Source organism: Sinohyriopsis cumingii, unplaced genomic scaffold (genome assembly GCF_028554795.1).
Source record: "Sinohyriopsis cumingii isolate HCF-2022 unplaced genomic scaffold, ASM2855479v2 utg001564l, whole genome shotgun sequence".
Lineage (NCBI taxonomy): Eukaryota > Metazoa > Mollusca > Bivalvia > Unionida > Unionidae > Sinohyriopsis > Sinohyriopsis cumingii.
Window position 1 is genome coordinate 422,501 of NW_028316019.1, and position 24,565 is coordinate 447,065.

The window sequence follows — 24,565 nt, forward strand, 5'->3', positions numbered from 1 at the left end:
ATAATTTGCTTCGGGCATTATATGACATATTAAGATAACGAATGATATCAAATATTAATTTCCCTCTCACCCTTCCCATACAAAAACATGATACATTTGAAGGTGCCAAATATCAGTCTCGTATCTGAAAACCGCTAGTGGAAAATAAATGAAGGCCAAACAGTACCTTATACCTTTTTGGATTGCTTTTTGAGACTAACTGTGACTGAAATAACATGAATATGAGTGATGGAATGTATGTGCTTCCAATTATAAACTGATGATAATTGGAGATGAAATATTTACTCGTCAAGCTGTCAAATCTTAAGATTTTCAAAAAGTAATATTGATTTACAGCTGCCTTTCAACAGTTGTGAGTGAAACATAGGCATACACCATACAATACACTGTTTTCAAAAAAATATTCATCATTGATAGGACAATTCACATTACTATGAAATAATTATTACTATGTTGTACTTAGCATAACAACAATTTAACTTTACCAACTGCCACTTCCTACAAAAATGTTAGTCAGAGGATAACAAGGTATTCTTTGGTTAAATAATATCAAATACATCCAGTTTGATATCCATGACTAGATAGGTTGCTCCCATGAAATTTCCTATTTTGTATTTGATATTCACACTAATAGTGTATGGAAGGGGTCTGTATCAGAATAGAAGCAATAATATTCTATTTGGGTACGGCATTTTTATTTACTTTTTGCGGGAGCCGGGGCGGAGGCGGTGATTTTCGTTGTAACTTTTAACTCTTGTTAGGTATATTTGATTTTATTCACATTTATTTTAATTTCTTGTTTGTTTTTTAGCTTTAAAGTTTTTTATTCAATGACATGGTATTATAATATGATCTTGTGTATGTGATTTGGTACACACTTAAAGCTGACCTAGTTCCCGACCTTAATTTAAAAGTAGTAACAGCCACCTGAACAAGTTCTTTTTTTATTTTTCTAATGTGGGAATAATAAGGGTGAGATCAAGGCTGTATTAAATACGTGACCCTAGGCTTGTAAACAGCTTTTAGTGATGTAAACAACTTTTTTATCGCAGTAAAATGATTGTTTTTTATCAAGGTCATATTGGGGCTACGTAATTTTTTTATATGTAAGCATGATCACGTGATCCTCGATTTTGCAATTAAGCATTCCCACAATTGCGCATTACTTAGTTTAAATAGTGATGTTTAAAGAGAGATCTCACAGTCTGGGCCTAAAAGTGCTTGATATCAAGTCGTTACTTTCTGTTGTAGCCAGAGTTTGAGTTATATGATATTTTTTTCTTCAGATTATTTGGATTCTTAAAGATCAATTAGTTACTCTGGAAATATTTTCGAGCTCATACAGAATTCTTGAACAAAGACATTTCTTGAAAATGTTATTCGGATTTCAAACACCGGATTACTTCTTGCATTTCTACAAGAAACTGTAGACCACAAAACAAAACAGGATACAGCATACGTTGTCGCCTTCCAGCTTGGATTTCTTGTCGGGAATCGAACTTGAGATTATTAGAACATTCAATATTAGGATTTCTAAAATTGAATTCGTTTACTGTCCTTGCATTTTTGGGGGATTTGAATCTTTAATCCGTAAGTTCTTATTTTTTTCATTTTTACAGCATTTTTCCAGGGAAATAAATTATTTCTCAAATTTTTCAAAGCTTGTTGCTTTCACTCTCTCTTGTGTTGCTGTTTATTCGAGCCTAAACACGTAACACTCTGCAAAGGGGCTTCTGCGGGATGTTGCAGAGCAATATGAAAAGCTTTCTCCAAGTCCATGTCCCAAATGAAAGTCACTGCCCAAGTTTAACGGCTGAATTAATATTTAAATAAGGTGAACACGGTTAATGCACAGATGAAAACATTATAATAGGTCTCTAAAAATATATCTAAAATCAAAAGTTAGGGAACATTTTGCATTTGGTGTTGAGGGTACCATCGTACTCGTTTAAGCTCGTCTAAAATTTTACTGTAAATGCTAACGTAAAATAACGAATTCAGCAAAGGTAATGATCGGTATGTAATATTTCATTAAAAGACATACAACAAAGACTAAAAGACTAATAAGTATTATGCAGACAAGCCTACAGTAACTCCTGATATGAAAAGTATTGATCATGAATCAAAACAAAAATAAAACGTTTACTAATATGACATAATATGACTATACTTGCAGAAGCTGGTCTAGTTTAAAAATTAGAATAGTTAATCTTTACTCATTTTTATTCCTACAAATAAATATTTTAGAACAATTACATATAAAAAATGAATTAATGCAATGAAAAGTTATTCGAATGGTATTTGCACATTTTAAAAACATTAATTTCTCCAGCTTATTCCACTACTAATTATACCAGGAAACGATGCTGCTGTATTTAATTTACTTAAATTAAAATTAATAGTCGATTTGTCATATCTTTTTTTAAATTTATTAATGAACAAATTACGATTGACAGTGTTGCTACCGGTATCGCATGTTGTTGCTATAATATAAATAGCTATAATAATAGTAGTAACTGTAACACCAATTTTTTAAAAAACAGTTTTTTCTCCCACATATTCTCAACTTTCCTTTGACGTTGATTTAATAAATTATTCATGTTGGATTGTTTGCATCAGCGATGTCATTCTTTATAACTGCTATCTGTTTGTTAAGAGAATAAAGGTTCTAATTTCATTGCCATACGTTTGAAATAGCTGTTTGCTCTGCTGTTGAATTATCGCTTCCTTCTAGCAACTTAAACAATCTAGAACGTTGTTGGTTTCTATATCAAAAGAGATAACACTACAAAATGCAAAGAACGTTATATTTGAACATGGAATAGTATTCAAATAGGAATTTAGCCCTCTTTGAAACATTTGCTATAATGACATGAATCTTCCAAAAGAATGGAGTGTTAATAATGCAACATATAAACTAAGATAGTTGTATTGTTTACATGCATCATGCAGGTTTATTAAAGAAGCGCAGATGATGTATGAATTTACCGACACAAATTGAGAACACATCATTGATAAGTTGGATAATCTGGGAAAGGAGTGACTTTGGCAAATGAATGAAATAAACTTGGACATATTTTTGAAGCAAATACAACTAAAATGAATCTGAGGAAAATCTTGCATGAAAGAGTACACTCTCAAAAGATACATGATAACTCGCCTCCCTCGTTTGAAGCGAGTGATATGTTGGATTAGGTCAGTGACCGTGATGCTCAAGAACAGGCTAATTAAACAAATGCTTTTGGGCCACAGGTATCAGAATATTATCCAAGCTCACTTATCGTCAGTGGATCTACGAAAGACATTACACCAACGCAGAAGAGGAGAAAGGCAAGCACTTGAAACAATTTTATTAAACTGTTGTCAAAAGGGACGAAACAAAAAGGATTGATGAAATTTCCCAGAGTTCTAAGAAAATTTATGTCACTGGTTTCCAACGCGCAAAGTCTGGTAGTATTCGATTTGTCGTAGTAATCATTGACGGTTAAATTGTGCAATGTGATGGGTCATTTTAGCCCATTTGGGCCAATTAGGGCCTGGAAATAACTTTTTTGCGTTTGCCGATGTGTTTGATGATGAGAGTGATGACAATAACGTGCTGGTTTATCGGAACATTCTTGAAATTTCGAGTTACCGTAAAGTTGTGAAATGGATTCTGTATGACTTATTGTATGTTTAGCCTTGAAATCAGCGTAACACCCGATATGGAGGGAGAAATAAAAAGCGGTGTCGGATCAATAAAATATAGAAGTGTTTTCGCCATTCAGATAAATCTTGCAGGTATGTACATAAGAAGCTCCGTGGCATTGGTAAGCAACAAAGAAGATAAAAACTCTATGACAGAACATACCATTATGAAAATTGCAGAACACACATACAAATATTACCTGTGGTATTAGAAACACGACCCTTCCTTAAATGTGGCATCGTAGTCAATTCACGTGATCAGTTTATACAGCTGCAACATATAACAAGGCAACACCGAATGTACATACCAAGTCGTGTGCAAAAGCAGACAATCGAATTATTAAAACCCATATTTGTACTGAATCTACAAATATTATCATTATCAATGGTTGTTCTTGCGACAACAACAACAAGAATAATTACCAACAGAAAGAACAGTAAAACAAATAAGACAATTTGCACGTGAGCTTAATATCAGAAAACCTGACAAGTAAAACCAAAAGAGTCTTCGTACTGAGCATGAATAAAAACGTCATTTTGTCTTTCCCATAGCGGCTGAGTATGTTCGTGAATAAAAAACACAACAATCACAAGTCATCGAATAAAACATTTCAGTAACGTAGCTGAGAATCGGAAAATAACGTGCCTGTTATCCCTGCCCCATACACACCAGACATACACTCGACAACTATTGACATATATGATTAATGGATTTGTAGTTGTGTTACAAATCTTTGGCCACGCAGTACTTAAAGCAAACATTATCGTTAGCGCTCAACTGGCGCTGCAACTTAGTCTTGACAAGGATGGATATAAAACTACTACACCATGGATTCACAGTGGTGCTCGTGTAATCCTGATCCGAAAAGACACACGAACCATCAATAATGAAAATCAATGAGGCATTGAGAAGATTTATCGAAACACTGAAGAAATACACAAATACGGGATCAGGATGGTTCCTCAAGAGATGTATGGAAGTCGAGGACTATCTCTCGCAGTTTCACCTGTTTCATGGGTTCACTTACACAGCAGCACCAAACTGGGTCCCACCAGGGCCAGTTATCAACGTGATAAACTTTGACAACAGATGTTTTGAAAGGGCACTTTTGTCGTCTCTATATCGGCCAGTGATCACCAAGACATGCCTCGAAAATGTCAAGAAGATATACATAGCACAGTCTCTCATAAGGAAAGGAAAATGTATGCAGTGAAACGTTTTTCTATATTAATCAAATACGCAAATAATAACAATAATGAAATTACACATGAGCACGTGTAATTGATATACAAAACCTATACAAAATAAAACAATGTATAATTTATATACATCTGAATGTATATCTGCGATTAAATTTCATTTTTCCTGCTTGTGACTAATGTCGACGTTGTATATTTGCACCATCAAGCTCTATTTTAGCAAACGTTGATCTTTATTTTTCGTGTGTTGATGAAAATAGGGTGAAACCTAATTCATACATGACTTATTGTAAAATTCTTGCTATTAAATAAACCTTTATCAGATTGGACAGATTTGGGAAAGACAAAATTGTAATGAATTTTATGATGGCTTCTAGTATAATTTTAGCCTTAATGTTCCGTAAAGGAATTGCCTCTGTTAATCTTGTGGACGAACACATTATGGTCAGCAAGTATTGGTTGCCTGACGTGGCCTTAGGTAATGAAACTACACAGTCTACAACTATTCTCCTAAACGGTTCGTTAATTGCGGGAATAGGTTGTAAATGAGCCTTAGGTTTCTTCTGATTGGACTTTCTGACAATTGTGACAAGATCTACAGTATTAGAAAATATTAATTTTCCACCGGTAAAAATGATAGAAAATCCTGTGAGAAGACTTATTGGTTCATAAATGACCAGCAAATGAAATTTCACGGGGTAACCTAATATGTTCCGTCTTTACGACTTAGGAACAACAATTTGATAGCTCATTGACCACTTTTCACCGGCTTGTATCTCGGTTTGTCCCCATTTCCCATGAGACCACATAATCCACAAAATAGCAGGTTGGTACCTCTGCATTTTTAGTTCCTATAATTGCTGTCTGAAACAAACATGATATCTCAGGAATGTTTTCGTGTTCGTTGACAGTGATTTTAGTTCCTCAATCTGATTAGAAACAAGAGACTGAGCAGAAAAAGGGGATCAGAACGATAAATACCGTTTGATTGATAAATACAACAATCAAAATCGGCTTCATTAAAAGCACGAACAAAACATATGTCAGCCAAAATAAAAGTTTCCTGATCAACGCCATTCTCAAGATCGTTCTTTTCATAGCTTTAGCCACTACACAAGCAGGGTATAAATCTGGGATTTTAATCTTAATAGGATCACACTTTTGATCCAAAGAAATCTTTTCAATTACAAGTGGAATCAGCCAGAACCTTATCTCCAGCTATGTCATTGTCGAATATTACATGAACACCATGAATGGGCAAAGAATTCACAATGCCGATAATTACTGGTCCTGAAACTAACTCTGCTGTTAAATTAACATTATGGAATGGAATTTGAAAAATGCCGTACTCAGCTACATGAACTTTGTCGTGGAACGAGGGTGCGGAACATTAAACTACGACCCTGAAGCGTAGAGAAAAAAACAAGAATGGTGCGATTGTTACTGCATATACGATGATCGGTTCTGATACCGTCCCAACATTGCCAACAAAGCAGAAACACCTTTTATTCGAATATTTGCATCATGTTTATACACCAAGAATTTTTCAACCACACAACTTTGCTTCCCAGTTTTAAGTATGCAAACATATTTTGGGTAGTTAATACCAATGAAAGCTTTGTGGATTATAAAGTTTATAATAGTTATTTAATTTATTATATAAACCGAACTAACCTTTAATGATAATATGGCTGTTGTCATTTGGAGCTGTCGGAGGCCGCAAACGGTGCCTTGTCTAGAAGACTGGTGGGATACCAAGCTGCATACAGACATTCTAGACTGCAAGGTAGAAGCTCCTCTATATTTTTGGAACCTGGTTTACCCTATGACCGCATTAATCCGGTCCCAAAATGTTTATTTCAACATGATTATCTTGTCCCCAAGACACGTTTGCTGCAAATCCTGCCTTTGCACGTTTATTACTTTGATTCTTCCTCTGTCCTTGCACTATTTTACTAGATTTATGCAACCTTCTTGGCCTGAAGGGAGTACATGAATATTAATAGATACGTGTGACCTCCTGGGCATCGAGGGAGTAAATGAATATCAGCTATGTGCAATATCCTTGATCTCAATTGAGCACACGAATATTACCAGCACGTGTGATCTCATGAAACATTATTATATTTATTAGTAATAATTATAGTGTTATATTCACATATACACTTAAGCTATTGACACTCTTGATATATAGCTTCTAAAATTTGATGTAATTGTGTGATGTTTATTTTGCAATTATGGTCACAGTGGGTGGATTGTGTAGCTTCGTTAGTTATTCATCCATTTATTTCCACAGGCATATACCTTGTGAACCGTACACCCGCGTGCTCTTCACTGCATATGGCCGTAATGCTTGTATTCATTTGTGTCTTGGTCTTTGTTGTTACAATTTTAATGCTTTTTTTGAAAGTATAGAATGACGTTGTTGCTATCTCCCTTTGTTGTGTATACATGGCCTGCTGATAACTCCCTCCGCCACTAGATGACATTAATGTCGTCCCTTTCCACTGGTGAAAGCTTCATTATAAAATGTGTCTACCACTTCCATTTATCTGTTAATTGTTCGGCAGAGACGCCTCGTGTCTTATGCAGAGAGATGGATGTAATCACTCTCCCAGTAGTACATCAGGGTTTGCAAGCAATGTTTCTCATGGATCTCTACATCCAATATCAGTCTTTGACCAATATTTTTATGATCATGCTTATGTCACTTGTATCAGTATCACCACAAGGAGAACATTTGCAGAGGGAAGTGTGTTACAGTTTTCCTTTTTATATCTTAGTTAGTTGATCATATTTGTCCTCAAAATATTTAAAATTATCCCATGCATAATTCCATCAAATATCCAGTGCAGATGATGGCAGCTGATAACTGGTGGACAGCATACATACAGATATTTGAAAATAATGTCAATTCTGGCTTCAATTATTGCAAGTTGGTGTACATGACCTTACGTCCTCCAAACACAACCTCCCAACAGAAGAATAAAAACCTATGGGTGATTTTTTTTTTTTTAAATTTCTTTTATCTGGTTTCGTAATTTTCCTTCTATGTTTTGTTTCTTTATCATAACGTTTTCTGGTTATGTTAATTATGTTTTGAGGTTGTTGTTTTCCAAAGGTGTAATGGTTTATATTATATTTGGTCAGAGTTTCCTCTCTAAAGAAATGTTATTGGAGAATCCAGGGTATCAGTGTCAGATGATGATGAAAGAGGCACATCTGGGGGCATTTGGCTAGGATAGTTGTAATATGCTGTCTCTATACCAACAACAAAGATGTAGGATTTTCCCAATGCCGCCTGCTCAATTACTGTGTTATCTGCTGGATTTGCATCTGTAACATGCTTATGACACCAATAAAAGAAGATGCCTGCTGTGCACATCTTGAGTTTGCACATTTGTCTCTTGTATGCTGATGCCATTTATGAATGTTTTAAATATGTTATAGATATTCTTTTAAAAATTCAATCCCTCTTAGGATTTTGTCCTTGTCCTGTTACAGATATGCCGATTAATGGCCTCTAACTGCTTTTGTTCGGGGCTACAGCATGTAAAATCCTTAAGGTTATGGGCCGCAAGAGCATGAACAGTTCTTACCACTAATTATGCGTATCAATTAAATGCATATTTCAAAAGGACTGCCCCACCCCCCATTGTCGTATAATGTGAAGGACTAAGCTGCTTACGGCCTGCATTTTTGACATGCCTGAGATATAGTATTCTCTTTAACCATCAATGTCAAGCAAGCATTCATCCTCTTATATTATTAGTAATAATAAACTTTGTGGAGGGCATTGTATTTGCCTGTGTATAGTTCTTATTCAATAAAGATAGGAAACTCATTTAAAGATCCTTAGAAGTGAACACAATATAAGTAATCTTATTCGAGTGGGATATTAGATAACTATGTCATCAAACTAACCTGTTATAAGTGCTTCAGTATTCTGCAGAAAAAAATAACCATGAAACAAATTGACAAATTTGATTAGGGCTGTTCCATTTATGCATACATGGTGCCTTGTATCTATAAGTTTGTAATTTATATTCACGACTGGAAATTAAAGTGATTATCTATAGCTAAATTTCGTGTTCATGCGTAGGGTTTATATAATGATATTAAGAGACTGTAAATATATACTTAGGTACGTGTTTAAGGATATCAATAATAGTATTAGTAGTAAATATGATGACAAAGACTGTTATTATTTCCCATTTGACATATCAGTCAGGAGGTTTATAAGAAAGAATTAAGTAATTTCCCATGTTATAGGTTCCATCAGATGAATAATTATTTTGAAATATTAGATTGAGTAGTAAGATCCGTCCCGTGGAATATATTACCACATGTATTATCGGTCATAAACCTGTAATGTATGCGAGAACATCACCTTAGAAAGTGAACAATTCCAGTTCCACTAGGTCATACAGGCAAACTGTGCATACTTGAGGGAAGATCATTGAGCCAAGCAATAACTATTCTCAACTACGACTGTCCAGTGTTAATCATATATTGTGAAGATTCAATGACAATAATGGATTTGAGTGTCGGCTCATATACACGAATATAATTTATGAGTCTTGCCAGGTAACACCAAAAGTCTTCGCCGAACTTCATTTTTGATTGAGTTATTATCGCATGTACCTGTTGGAACTTCAAAATATTCCACGTACCATTATTTGATGAAAACACAAATGTTTTATTTGCGGACAGACCAGCAAACGCTTCAGCTCGGTTGAGATTGAATGAGATCTCAAGTGTTCGTAATTACGCGCGGTCAAACGTGCAGACAAATCTCACTGAATTCTGGCTCTATGGATGAAATTGTAATCATCGAGGTCACGTTATGGGTTGTATTCACAACACTATTTTGCATTGAAACATTCCTTTCAGGTTACACAAGATGTCTCAGGTGTTTTAGAACTCATCATCTTTGTTGTATATATCATGAATATCTTCAACAGGTTCATGCATTATGGCATGATATTTTTATCAGTCAATAATATCAGAAGTGAGAAATCTCTGACAAACCATTGTAGCTTGTTTACTGCATTGTTGTCCCCACGAACTAATCCAACGAGTTTTTCAAATAGATCAGCAATATCGTTTGAGTCATAAAGTCCACCAAGAAACAGAAGGAAGTAGAACCAATGAGTTTTGTAAAATTAATCAATATAGTTATCAAAAGATTATAAAATGAAAATTTAAGAGGAATTACAGTATTATGAATTGTATCCAGAATAATCATAAAAATATTGTATTCAAGTCCCAAAGAATCGAACGTTCTAAAATAATTTCAGTTCTCCAAACTAGGAATGCATCTGATTGCTCAGGTTTCACACCTTCAAGAGTAAATTACCACTATATGTCGTGATATACAACCCTTGTCAGAACTTACTAATAAAATCTAACATTAATGTGACCTAACCTATCCAATAGTAAATAAATTAATTCTACTAAGAATTCATATACTGACCTGTTCAGTGGAAAATACCCCCAGACCTGTCATCATCTAGTAATGTTTACTATTGATATTATTACTAGTAACAATAAACACGTATTTATAGATCCTAGTCTTCAATCTTTATGACCAGTTTTTCGAAAAATCACCAATATTACGAATCAAAGTTACACTGCCTCAAAATCTGGTTAAAAAAATTACTTCCTCTCCCAATATGGCTAAAGCATTCGTTGGCATACAAAAAATAAAAACAAAACAATAACGATGTCATACAATAACCTTGGTCGACCATTACCAGAGCAAAAAACTAAACTTAACTGAAAATCTATATTTACTAATTAAATGAAGATGTTCGGGCTGCTTTACAATATATTGTTTTCTAGCCATGGTTTCTCAAAGCAGTACTTTGTCACCGGACATGCTAAGATACATTTACATCGCTCTTTAAATTGTTTCCTGACTGTATCAGATTGTTTTCTTCTCGATTATTCTATACATCAGAATCCTCACTTGAAATAATGAAGGGCCGATATAAAATAAGTGTATTTAAATGTTTAGATTTAATATCCTACTTTACTTGCTGAAGGGAACATACTAAATAGTCTGAACAACACTAGATAATCGGACGTGATGCTAGTGATATTTTTCAAAATGGATCTTTAAGATAATTCAAAACAACTCATGTATATGCTATAATGAGTATTGCGCTATCATTCAGCTATTTAAGAGAGTTATTCCGCCATTTAAACCTTACAACCAGTCGATTGACTGATTATCTAATTATCAATAATTGAAAACTTTCACAGCCGAAAAGGTCCTAAAACTGGTTTTCCTAAATTAAGAAATAATGCAAAATCAAACTTGAGGCAACTTCAGCAGAAATCTATATCTATATCAATATATACCTCTCTCTATGTATCTATATATCTATATATCTATCTATCAATCTATATATTAATCTATCTATCTATCTATCTATTATCTGTCTATCTATCTATCTATCTATCTATCTATCTATCTATCTATCTATCTATCTATCTATCTATCTATACATATACATATACAGGGAGAGAGAGATAGAGAGAGAGAGAGAGGGGGAGAGAAAGAGAGAAGGGGCTAGCCAACTAACCCACCATATGGACCGGTCATTTGCCCTACCTAGTCAGAGATCAGAGATAGGGGTGTTTTGAATCGGTCATTAAAATGATACCGCATCGTTTGACATAAAAGTAGGTTCTACAATTCAGATAATAACTTAACAATTACCGTATGTTTACATTTTGGTAGTTTTGTAAAGCAGTCATAAAATTGTTACCTTGGCTTACAACCGCAAATTCTTCACAACAGGTCTTTTGTGGAGAAAGTACATCAAAACGAGTGAGTACATTATCGACAAGGAGTATAGGCACAAAATTAATGTATATGTCAATGGGCACTCTCAGCAATAAACACTTTTTCTTTTGACAGCATGGAAGGCCTAAAAGCTCGATTTGTTCTTCAGTATAGCCGGATTAGTTATTTAAATCCAGGACTCAAGCCCTTTCAGTATCTTAATGGTTATTCAAGTAATAGATATGAATCTGGTTAATGCGTGTATCATAAATATGGTGACTCTTAGTTGAAATAGATGAATCTAATATAAAATATGATTGACAGTACCGCCATTTTGAACATTTTACAATTAGTGTTTCTCTTGAATTAAAAGTAATATTGGCATGGGTTTTTTAAATAAAATTCCTATAGTAATGTCTTATTTGTCATAAGTCAAAACGAAGCAAATTCATCATCTACTGGTGTTGCCACAGATGCTAAATATCGCTCAAGAATATTGCAGATGGTTCAATACTCAGTAGATATAAGGAAGAACTGTCCCTATTTTGAAATTTCTGGATAATTTAGTTTCACAACAGAAACTTCTACGGTCAGGCCATATAACTAATATATGTACATTTAAAAAACCACTTGATGGAACTTCTTTATATATGGGATGCATTATATTGAAACTACCACAATCTAATTCAGGTATACGCTTTTTAAATCAATTAATGTCGAGCAACACGAAGTCAGATTCATCAGGGTTCGCTAGTACGCTAGTATGTATGTATGTATGTATGTATGTATGTATGTATGTATGTATGTATGTGTTTATATGTTTATATACGTATGTTGTTTGGATGCATAGAAAGTACATAATGGAGTCACGCGGGCAAATAATTGGTTTGGAAAATACACACTAAAAGTAAATCGTTTTATTCATTCGTGTTTTCAAAAATTACTTACCAGTTTTAAGTTGAAATTCATACAAAACTAAATGACAAATGTCTAAGCGAATGTGTAGATTTTGTCATTTAACATTATTATATCATAACTTTAAATTCGCCAGTAGCTTTAATCAGGCTATTTGCCATATTTTATCTTGTGCTATCAATCGCCAGGTGGAATCAGTTGTTCCAAATGGTAACTTATTTTAACGTTTGCAACAGAAACGTTCAAGGTTGTTCAACTTGTATGCTGAATTAGATTGCAAAGCCACCATTGATCATTAGTGTAATTTTGTTTTTAACCATGGACTGATGATACATGAAACCTAATTTTGAATGAGAAAACTCGTGTAAGTAATATAGCATTAACTCAATGAAATGACTGATAGATACAAATATTAATTAATAATTAATTAATACATATACAAATAAAAGATGCAAACATAGTTAAGCGACAATAATTGTGAATTAAGGATTAGCTGAAACCAGTAAATTGGAGACAAGATAGGTGTTATACAAAATAATTTTGGGACGATATTAATTCGGTCATATGGCTAGAACAAGTTTCAGAAAACAGAGAAACGTCCTCCATGACTTCTAGAAAGTCTGCATCCAGCTTGGTGTCCCACCACCCTTCTTGACAATGCACCCTTTGGGACCTGCAACAACCCCGAATGGCAACTGCCGTACTATTATTAAAGGTTAGGTAAGTTTATATAATAATAAGAATTAATCCTTTCCGCTTCCCCTGAATAGGATAACTTGATCATATTTTTAAAGAGAAACGCAATTCTCTGAGATAAGGACAGTTTCGTTTATATGACAACCACTTGTGTTATAAAAGAAGAATAATCCACAGAAAACACGCAATTAACACTGAAATGCGCCATCGTGCTTAGTCATAAGCAGAAATAGCAGGCAAAAGCTGAATATACTCGAATTAAAGCTAGATTAATTGTGACATGCTGTGCTCTTTAAGAGATTGGCCATTTTTTATGATGTACATTTTTTTTAAAGTGGGCAATTTTGTTTTCTTACCATAAGAGAAATGTAGTTAAGGTAAAACAATTAATGGAATATGTCCATTTTCTTTTTACTATAAATCAAAGTATGACTATACTTTTCAAGTTCATTAAAAATAATGTCTTTTTCGAGCTCTCTCCATCTAAGACTCTTTGTCTCTGTCATTGTCTCTTTCCTCATTGACACAGTCTTTATTTACGTGATCTGACCAACCCAAGGAATATATCACAATAACGGATAAACAAAAAATCCTGTATCACTGATTTTTCTTGTATGTGAATTAAACGTTGGAATAGCTGTAGTTAGAGTGTATTATTCAACTGAAAGCTCATTCAATAAAATAGATACTGTTAACTCATTCGCAAGTACATTGTTTATTATAACCATAATGACTAAAAAGAAACAAAGATGCAGAAGAGTTGATGTTGTTCTGCTAGGTTATTAGTTCACACTTGAGCATAACACATCAGCGAAAACAATCGACATTGATGGCTTCTGTTGAACTAGGTTATATGTTTCCGGAGGAGTATCTAACTTGAACACGTTTAGGTGTGCACCTGTATGTATTTCATATAATCTTTCGCTACCATTTGTGAATAAAATCGCAAAATCAAAACAAACAACAGCTAATGTTGATAATTAGTAAACATATTACAGTTAAAATTAAAATTAAAATGTTAATTTAGTTCTCTCTCTTATCTGTCATATATCTTAAACTAGCACGCATTTATATTGTGCTTTTGCCTTTGCAAGCAGATTTGTTCTTAATATTTTCTTTACAATAAACAGTATGATAATGGTCATAACTTTTTTATCGTCTTCTTAATATTTGAACAGTCCATTGTCAATTTTATTTGTACATGCATGGACCGCCAGAATAATCTGTTCTCAAGTTACACTTACCTCTCTATCATGCTGTGCTTGGATGTCGAATTGATCGTGCCTTATATTAATGAGAAATCGAACATTGGATTAAATCAGTCACATGTGAATACAACGTTATTGATAATTTGTTGGTGTTGATCAGTCTTTGCACAACAGATGGAACTATATCACTGCCTGTTTTGTTAAAAATATCACAAGAACTGCATCTTAAATGAGTATATAAATGTATCTGTAAATATATATCGTAGAACTGCAAAACAACACAATTGTGAATTTAGAGTCATTATGCAAAACTATAGCATTACAAATTCAAGTGGTATGGGCATTATGTTAATACCACGAAAGATCTGTTTCAGTATTAATTATCATACAGTATTTTCGTTGTAATTAGCAAACGTTTTAATAATTAACTGAATGATCTGTTATTTCAATATCAAAATAAACAAATTCCCTGCGATAAAGACATTGATGTAGATACATTTATGCCTTTCTCGCTCTCTGAAACAACCTCTTTAGCGCATGCGTGCAGTGGTTATAAACATTAAACCATGCCATTTTATCAAGGCCATGCCTACTTTTGGTGGTCGTCGGGTGCGACTCAATGATAAAGGATGATGTGCAGACCTATTATCCGCGAGATGCCTTAACTGCTTTAGTAGGGCTCGGGGAGAGATGGTGTCGGCAGTTTTTCTTAATCGTCTCCACACTCTCTCCATCCCCATTGTTAAGGGCGTGGGAGCGTAAAAGTACGTGAAATTTACTGTTACAACTTTGCAAGAAACCTGAAACGAAACAAAGAAATGCAAGGAAACATATTAATTAGGTGCTTTGTGTGCTGGTTCGAAATAATGCTTTCTTAATTCCAGATTGTGCTTAATAAATTATACATAACAAAAATGTCAACTACTAATCGTTTGAGCGAGCTGCAATGTAGAATACTGATTACTTCGGTGAATGCGGTTGTGATCAGCATTATCAGCTCTGGATGCAATCCTGGAGAGTTTGGCCTGGATCATGACCATTTCCATCTCCTAGCTGCAGGGTTGAATTTAAACGGTGTTCGTGTTTCTCGGAATCTCTAGACGTTCTTTAAAGAATACAGAATAATGACAGATTGTTTGAATTGTTTTTATACTTGGGAAGAAAGTGTATATTTATTTTGATCTGAACCGTTATTTTCCTGTTCCTGTCCGATTTAGTGTTCATACCCATTTTGTTTATTTGCTGATAAGAAGTTTAACCTTAATTGCTCTCTTTAGCTAAATGAATTGCAGATTGATCAGATTATGTGAAGATGAATAAGCATTTGAATTACACAGACTATAAATTGTTCACCGCAAAACTCTTTTTCAGAGCATACATAAATAAACGATGATGCAGGTTATTAGCGCTGTTAGTGATTGACAGTTTTGACATTTTAAATTATCACTGTTGTTTCAGCCGTTTTTGTTTGTATTTGTCATATTGAGTTGAAGATGTTTACCATACGAAAGAAACTTAATTCTTGTATAACGCAGCGGATGCCTGCATCGATACCTGTGTCGATATACTGTATGCTTAACCTGAATCCCATAATTTATGTCAAATATCATTCTCGGAATTTCGAACTAAGTGGACAGGCTTAAAGTGAAATATCACCTTAATTTATGATTTGTTCATACAAGGTAGTATGTTTTCTCTTAAATCAACGTGAATCTGGAACCTTAATGTTGATGCAGGAGAAATCTTAAGTACATCCGCAAAATGAACTGTGGATTTTAGAACTGATTGCATATAATGTACAGTCCCATAATTTCTCAGTGATAATATAGGATGTTGAGACATCGCACATATCGGACTGAAAAACCGTAGTCTGAAGAGATTGTGTTTCGTCTCCTTTTAAATTAATAAATACATTTTCGTAAGAATATTATGATTACTGAGTGCATTCGTCTTGATGTTCTTGGTTTTTGTTTCTCATAGGCTCCACTGTTTATGGTAGCATATTAGCCAGAGTGACACTGCTGATCGTAAGATGTCACATTTTTTACATTTCAGATCAAGAATGATGTCGCATTTCATATTCTACTTTCTTTTGATACCATTCGTAGGAACGTCTTCAGGTAAGTTGTCTTAATAATGCTATGTAGACCATATTTTGCACATTGTATGTTTGTTTACCGGGATAAGTAAACATATTGCATGATTGATATATTAAATATTGAATGATTTATATATTACTGTACAGCTTGGGTAAATTTGTATTTTTCTATATAACCTAATGTGGTCTGTCTTCGGATTGTGAAGAAAAAACTTTCATAGATTTTTTGTGAATTGATTGTTGCAAACTGCTACTGGTTATCAAAAGATTAGTTGCACATTTTTGAACATCCTCGGATAATTGACGAGTTGTCTAGTCTTCCCGCTTAGCAGGCAAACAGTAACACAATCCAATAAATAATGACCTGTTCATTATGTATATTGCTGGCTGGGTGAATGATGCATAGCAACGAACATGCAGATATCAAATAAGTAATGCACGAATTCGTGTTGTCACGATACCAGAATCTCACACCCTATGTTTTGTTTTAAACTAGTACTACAGGGATCTATTTTACTTTAAATTTGAGCTAAAACTGCGATTAAGAGCTACCAAAAACTAACTGCCGGATCTTGCAGTTTTTGCACCAAATGGATGGTTGGTTACAATTTAAAAACCTTTCTTGTGTAAAATGTTTACCAAGTGCTGTTTTAGCTATGAAGGGTGCAACTTCCGGTAATTAGGTAGCTTAACCACACCACGATTGCAATCCAAGACCTGAAAAACAAATTGAAATTAATAGACCCTTGGAAAAACTCCAACCAAGACGCAAAAGTGTATACCTGGAGGCAAACATCTTCAGTGAAACAAAGTAGATTAGATTACTTTCATGTATCTTATGATATTTATCTGAAAACAGCTAAAGCATTTATCGTACTAACAGGGTATAGGACTGATAATTCAGCTATTGTTTAGTGTGGCTTTTTTCACAGTGTCGAAAGGGATACGCATCTTGGAAACGTAATGTTCAACTGTTGAGGAACATTAATTATATTGACTTAGTCAGAAAGTATAAACTGTAAATGAATATTAAATAGGTGGAAATCAAGATGACTCGCTCCACTTTTTTTCTTCCTGTAATGATCAAGTGTGCTTTGAAATAATGAAAATGAAATTAAGATCGGATACTATAAATTATTATATTAGAAAAACAAAAGCGGAAAAGAAAAATTAAATAAAAGTGGACAGGTAATATTAGCCATTCATAAAGGATTGTCTAACTACAAGTAATAGATAAGATATATCTCTAAAACGGATGGAAATTTGAGTCCTTGTTCAGATGGATGCAGAATTATATAAATTCTATTGGGGGACTATTGGGAGGGTAGTAACTTATTGCAGCTCAGTAAATTAAAAATCTACTATAAGAATACTTTCACATTTTCAGACTCAAGGAGTCATTACATTTGTATCAAAGGAAGATAAAGACAGGATATATTTTAAATATCGGAGACCTATAACACTTCCAATATTGACTATACGATAGCTTTTGGAGATATTTCTGCTAGGATTAAAACTGTTCTTGCGTCAGTAATTGATGATACTCAAAGTTGATTTATGGAGGGTACATTCATTGGAGAAAATACCAGACTGGTACATACCTTAGATCAACTACAGAGTGAAAATATATTTGGTTTGTTATTGTTATTAGACTTTGAACAGCTGTCGACAAAATAAACTTGAGCTTGTCGAAAACTTTTACAATCTCATAACTTTGGTGATTCTGCTTGTATGTATTTTAGGCTGTTTTGAAATAACTATAAAAGTTGTGTTATCAGCATATAAATGTTCTATGAGTATTTATATTTGACAGAAAATGTCGTCCAGGGTATCCTCTTGTACCTTATTTGTCTATCATAGGTGTTGAGATTTTAGATTTAGATTTAACTCAAAAAAAGGGCGTATAGGGGCTATTATCACTGGTCTACATCCAGAATACTTCCAAAAAGTGTAGTCAAACTTTACTATTTCTTTGTCACTGAGAACGAAAATGATGCTTAAAATTGTTGATCGGCTCTAGTTTAAATATATGACACTGGTCAGTATATACGACCCTTGACTTTGGAACGGCGGATGATAAGTGAGTTATAAAGGGAATGGATCTCAATTTAAATAAAAATGATTAACATACATCTTTGACTAGATCTATAAATAAATCTATGTCTGGATTTGAACTGTACCTGCTTTTTGGGCAAAACAATGAATGATACAATCTGAAACTGGCATTGTGTCATTCATGATATGAAATGCATCGTGTTATTCTCTGAAGTCATAGATGATACAATCATAACTAAGCTTACATAACTCCGCTGAACAAATTTCCCATATATCAGCTCTAGAAATCATACAGCGTCGTGCTCTCTTATTTGCCAGTGTTTGATTTTGCAAAGGGACTCATTTACGTTTAGCCACAATGAGCAGAGATGCCTCGTACTTGTATGAACAATTCACGCAACGTCTTCTATGTTTGTGGAAAGTGACCAAACCGCTGTATAACTTCTTGGACAAGACGCAGGACCCACACATATGTTGCAACACTTTACAAAAATACTTCGCCAGTGGTTGAACAGGAAAAGGAAATATGTGCCTTTTGCAGTGTTAACGATTTGGACAGAGCCAACATATCATATCAGCATTTGTTACTTATGCATGGTGCCTCCAGTTGGGAAAGATGTGTCAAAGAAGAAAAGGTGGACTGTGCATTATCCAAAATTCCATCAGCTATACTCCTAGTACCCGATGGAGACCGACTGCCGGTGCCTGAGAATTATTCGCACTTGAAGCAAACTCGGATAAAGAAGATGATGAAACCTCTGGTCCTGAACCATCAATGCCACATGATCCATATCTTCACCCATCCTCCTAGTCTGAACAGTGCTTCATAACACAAGGTAAACTGAATGCCCTAGTCAGGGACTTTGAACCATCCAAGAGTAAGGCAAAGCTATTGGGCTCCAGGCTAATGCAGTGGAATCTCCTGGCAGGTGATGTTAGTGTTTCCATGTTATCTGACCGCGAAAAGATCTTGTCAAATTCTTCTTTATGGAAGGTGATCTTATAGCCAACATCACTGATGGTGTGATGGCAGCCTTCAACATCGTTAATGATCCAGAGGAGTTGAGACTTCAACTGATTCATCGAATTCGAGTCTTAAATCTGTTTTGCTGCATAATGACAATGTTTTGCCATTAATTCCAGTTGGTTATGCAGTCCTTATGAAAGAATCATATTAAAATATGAAACAACTTTGGAGGTGCATAAACTATGACCAATATTAGTGGCAGCTTTGTGGTGTTTTATAGGTTCATGCTTTTTTGCTTGGTCTACAGTCTGGATACACAAATTACTGCTGTTTTCTAAGCTAATAGTGAAGCGAGAGATTCTCACTACATAAAGAGAGATTGGCCACTTCGACAGTCATTGGAGCCTGTGATGAAAAGAGCTGAGCATCCACCACCTGATGAATCAAATAAGATTTTTTTACCAACATTGCACATCAAGCTGTGTCTGTTGAAAAATCTAATCAAGGCCATGGACAAAACACAATCAGCTATCAAGTACCTCCGTGGAAACTTTCCGAGGTTACGTGAAGCTAAGATAAAGGAAGGTGTCTCTGTTGAACCTCAGATTCGCGAACTTCTTCAAGATAATGTATATGACCGTGCACAGCGTGGCTAGGCAAATACGGCATGAAAAACATTGCAGTTAGTGGCAACAAACATTCTTGGAAACAACAAGGCAGCTAACTACAGGGAAATGGTGGAAAACCTCCTTAAGTCATACGAAGGCCTTTGTTTTAACTTGCTACTAAAGATACACGTTTTGCACTTTCAATAGGATTTTTTCCACCGAACTGCGTAGCAGTGAGCGACAAGAACGGAGAGCGATTTCACCAGGATGTTGCAACAATGGAAAAATGCTATCTGGGAAAATGGTGCCCATCAATGCTTGCAGGCTATTGCTGGGCAGATACAAGAGATGCTCCATTTAATGAATACAAGTGACAATTCAAGATGCGCCGAGTAGAGACTGAATAAGAACTAAACTATGCACTTATTTATACATACTTGTGTTTTGCCATTTGTTTCAAAATAAATTTTAAAATAAATTTTGTTTATATAACCATTTTGCTGTTTTTCTAAAGTGTTACATAATCAGGACAGGTGACATATTATCATGTAGAGCAACTCTAAATACCTAGGTTCACAATTCATGATCAATGCTCTAGTATCTACACAATATACATAGACGCAAAATATAAAATCTTAACTATCTTGTAAACAGTAGCCAATCAGTTGTTTTAACAGTCATATTTGAATACAGCACATCAAAATCCATAATAAACAGCACAATTTATCTCTGGAGCAGAGGACTTCTAACAATTTATATGATGTCAGTGAATATAAATTGTGTCAGTATACCGACGACATTTTTATTCTTCTCCATGGATCACAACATTCTCTTAAAGAAACTATGAATACCTCAGAATTTTTTTTCTTTTCTCTATTATCTGGTATTCAATGCAACATTACAAAAACAAATGCCATTAGGATTGGAAACAATACATTTTCCAATCAAAGAATATGTACATATATATATATCTAAACTGGTGTTCCTCCAGCTTTACATTCCTTGGCATCCATTTGTCTCCAGACTTACAGCAAATTGTGGAAATTAATTATAGGAAGAACTGACTAAAGTAAACTGAATTCCTATCCCTACATGCTGGAGTCGAAGATCTCTTTCAGTAGTAGATAAAGTAATTGTTTAAAAAAGTTTTGTTCCGCCCATATTCATACATCTTTTTTTCAGCACTTCCAAATCCATCATCAGAGACTGAAGCAGAACTAAATCGTACCTCATTTAAGTTTCTACGGGTTGGTAAAGTACAACGAATTAATATGTGATAAACTAGTATCCCCGGATAATAAGGAACGATTAAAGACGATCCATATTTATTCATTACTTAGGTAGATTAAGATAAGAGATTAATTGAGCTTGTCAGAACCTAGTCAATCCAACTATATTCAGAATTATAAAGGATAGTTGGAACTCATGTAAATATTTGGTATGCTCATTACAAATAACGTAGCGTGAGATGTAACTTTGGCAGGATATAATAGGAAACAGGTACTGCAATGTCATAAATGAGTTTTTTAAATTTTGTTTCACCACGAATTTTTATCAATACAAATCCTTGAAAGAAGCCAGCATTGAAGTTGTTAACGATTTAATCACATTAATTTAATACATCCGAAATAGTTAAATGAGAAAATGAATGCGATGATTTATTTTGCAATAGATATCCTCATTATCCAAAATTCCAAAGTCGGAATAGATGCAATCAAAAAAACCGTTTGCCTCACACTAAGTATGATGAACAGGATAATAAAAAAATGAACTTCCAAAAACAAAATCCACATTAGTCTGTTTAACCATGATCTTTAAATAAAGGCTAAGAGGCACACTGCTAAATTAGAAACATGGACACAAGTATTGAATACAAATATAAGTAATGAAAAGTGCTCTTAATTTTAAAGTCATGTTAAACTTGTTGTGAATGATATTAATGATGTTAATTTTAAATTTAATTTATCGAATAATTGTCAGCAATAAATAATTGAAAGAATTAACATAATAGATAATGGTAAATGCACTTTCTGAAAAGGTCAGAACGATAGTGCTGAACGCCCTATTTTGATTGCAACATTATTTCAAAGGACTTCTTTCACTAATCTTTCAGCACCTTGTTGTCTAAATTTTTGTACATTTGTCCAAAACAAGAAATATTTTAAAAAAATTGAAAACTTGGATATGTTGTGTAATCTGCTTACATTGGCTAACTATTTTATATACACTCGCAGAGTCAGTATGTTAATTCCTTCCAATTTTACGTTTGAGCAAATAGTTGAAACGCATAAAAACATATAAAAATATACTTCTATGTAAAATAAAGATAGGACCAATTTCTGTAAAAATGGACCTCAATAATGAACATGTAACAAGTGCATTTCACATAACATGAAGATATAGGGAGAAATATTGTAATATCATATACGCGCTGCATACTTGCGTCACCTTATTTAATTTTTGTGTCTAACGAGAGTGCGTGTTATATGCATATGCTCAACAGGGGTGTGTGTGCGTGTTTACTTTCCTTATCGGTATATTATATTTATTTTCCTAATATTATCTGACATCCAGAAATGTTTAATTATAATGCAGGATGTTCCCCGAGCCAGGTTCCAGCCTATTACGGGGATAATACTAAAGTACAAAAAACCCAGAGCCAAATTAGGCCACTGTAGCCTAAGTTTCGCACTTGAAAATCATTTGTAGGTTGAACTACTTCCTTAATATCATAGCCTTTGTTAAATCTGAACTCATGTAATTTGCTATGTGGAAGCAACCGAAAAAGATTAAATCATTCATAACAAAGCAAGACCTATGTGGTCTAATTTTCTCGACTGGATAACATATACATTTTCAGAAGGATTTTCATTACACCCTGTCTTGGATCCGATACATCCACACATTAACATTGTTTCCAATGCGTCCCAGAGAGAGTAATTCAATCATACTAAAATTAGGTCACTTTGACGGATTTGCATGCTCTAGTGCTGTTTATATTTAGAGCTACTTGTTTGTTACACCTGCAATATCCTGATTTCATGCTGACATACAAAACTAGTAAGGAGATGCAGCTCAAGGAGATTAAGTCAGCTATACCAAAAGCATTGTCACTTTGGCCACATTTTCACATTTGGGCCACCTGTTCATTTGCAGCTCTTCATACGTCACAACAGCAATACATTAGACTATGTTTAAATATCTTGCAAAGTTTCGAATTTGCAATAGCTGAATTAGATCTTGCCCTATGAATCTTTAAATTGGGTTTGTAAAACACGGCAATATTACTGTACTCCATAAACTAGACGATCTTTGTCCTATACATTTTGGTACCAAGCTCATACGAAAAAGGTAAATGTAACTCATATTTCACAATTTAGTACCTTAGTTAATTTGTTGCTTTTACTCAATATCAAATATACATTTGGATTATCATGTTGCAATCTGTCACATGCAGTACATAAACTTGGGGCTTGCATGGTTATGAGCACTATTCAATATCGATCACAGCTGTTTTCATTAACCTGTGTTAAATTTTGTTTATGAAGTTCATTTCTCTGGATTGTGAATGCGGTAATCTTGAGATTCTTCATGACATGCATCTCTATTTGCTACCAGTCTCACAACAAAAGAATATGATTTTGACTTTTATTTTATCTTTAAGTGGTTTTGGTTAAGTTTTAATGTAGGACATAACCATGTTAAATTGTGACATTTGAAGAATACTGTCCTACCTAGAAGCATGAAACGTTATGAATGGCTGCAACTTGATAAGTTATATATCCCTTTTGCCAAATCAAAAGATTGTGATTTATGTTTCATATTCGGTGACTTTTTTAAAACTTTTGTTGTACAAGATCACTTTTCGGATGTAAAGTATTTTCCAGTCACAAAACGGAGGATTACTTATTTGTTTAAGAGTAAACTGTTCATATTAATGACTATACATTCTATATTTTAATATGTTACACTCAGTAGGTTAACTCTGTATTGTACATGTGAATTAGTATATAAATTAGGTGAGTGTACTGCATGATGCATGCTTATCATGTAAGACATTTGAAAATTCACCTTTGTTTAACCAAAGTAAGTACTGGTGCATACAGTATAAACTGCTGGTAGTTACTTCAGGGTTGCTCTTAGCCTGTGACTTTCACCTAGCAAACTTTGCCTTTTCAGGGTGGGCAATGATATTTGCTTTTCTGGAAGGTTGTAAGAACGGTACTTTATAAAAGTACAGATATAGCATTGATGTGTTTATTATCAACACATCACTTCTACTTTAATGTTATAAATAGGAATGATCTTGTATATTATTTTGTTTCTGCTTGTAAAACT

At 34.1% G+C, this 24,565-nt stretch overlaps 1 protein-coding gene across 2 annotated transcripts in view; it reads left to right on the forward strand.

Moving 5' to 3' along the window:
* LOC149771943 (uncharacterized) overlaps positions 1-24,565 on the forward strand; it is a 60,012-nt gene that overhangs the window by 4,732 nt on the left and 30,715 nt on the right. The window contains exons 1-2 of one of the 2 annotated variants that reach the window (XM_089948060.1): positions 13,183-13,315; positions 16,555-16,619. In XM_089948060.1, coding sequence (XP_089804186.1) covers positions 13,284-13,315; positions 16,555-16,619 — 97 coding nt within the window. In that variant the 5' untranslated portion in view covers positions 13,183-13,283. Of the gene's footprint in view, positions 1-13,182; positions 13,316-16,554; positions 16,620-24,565 lie in introns of those variants that run through there. The other variant, XM_089948061.1, reaches the window with a different exon arrangement.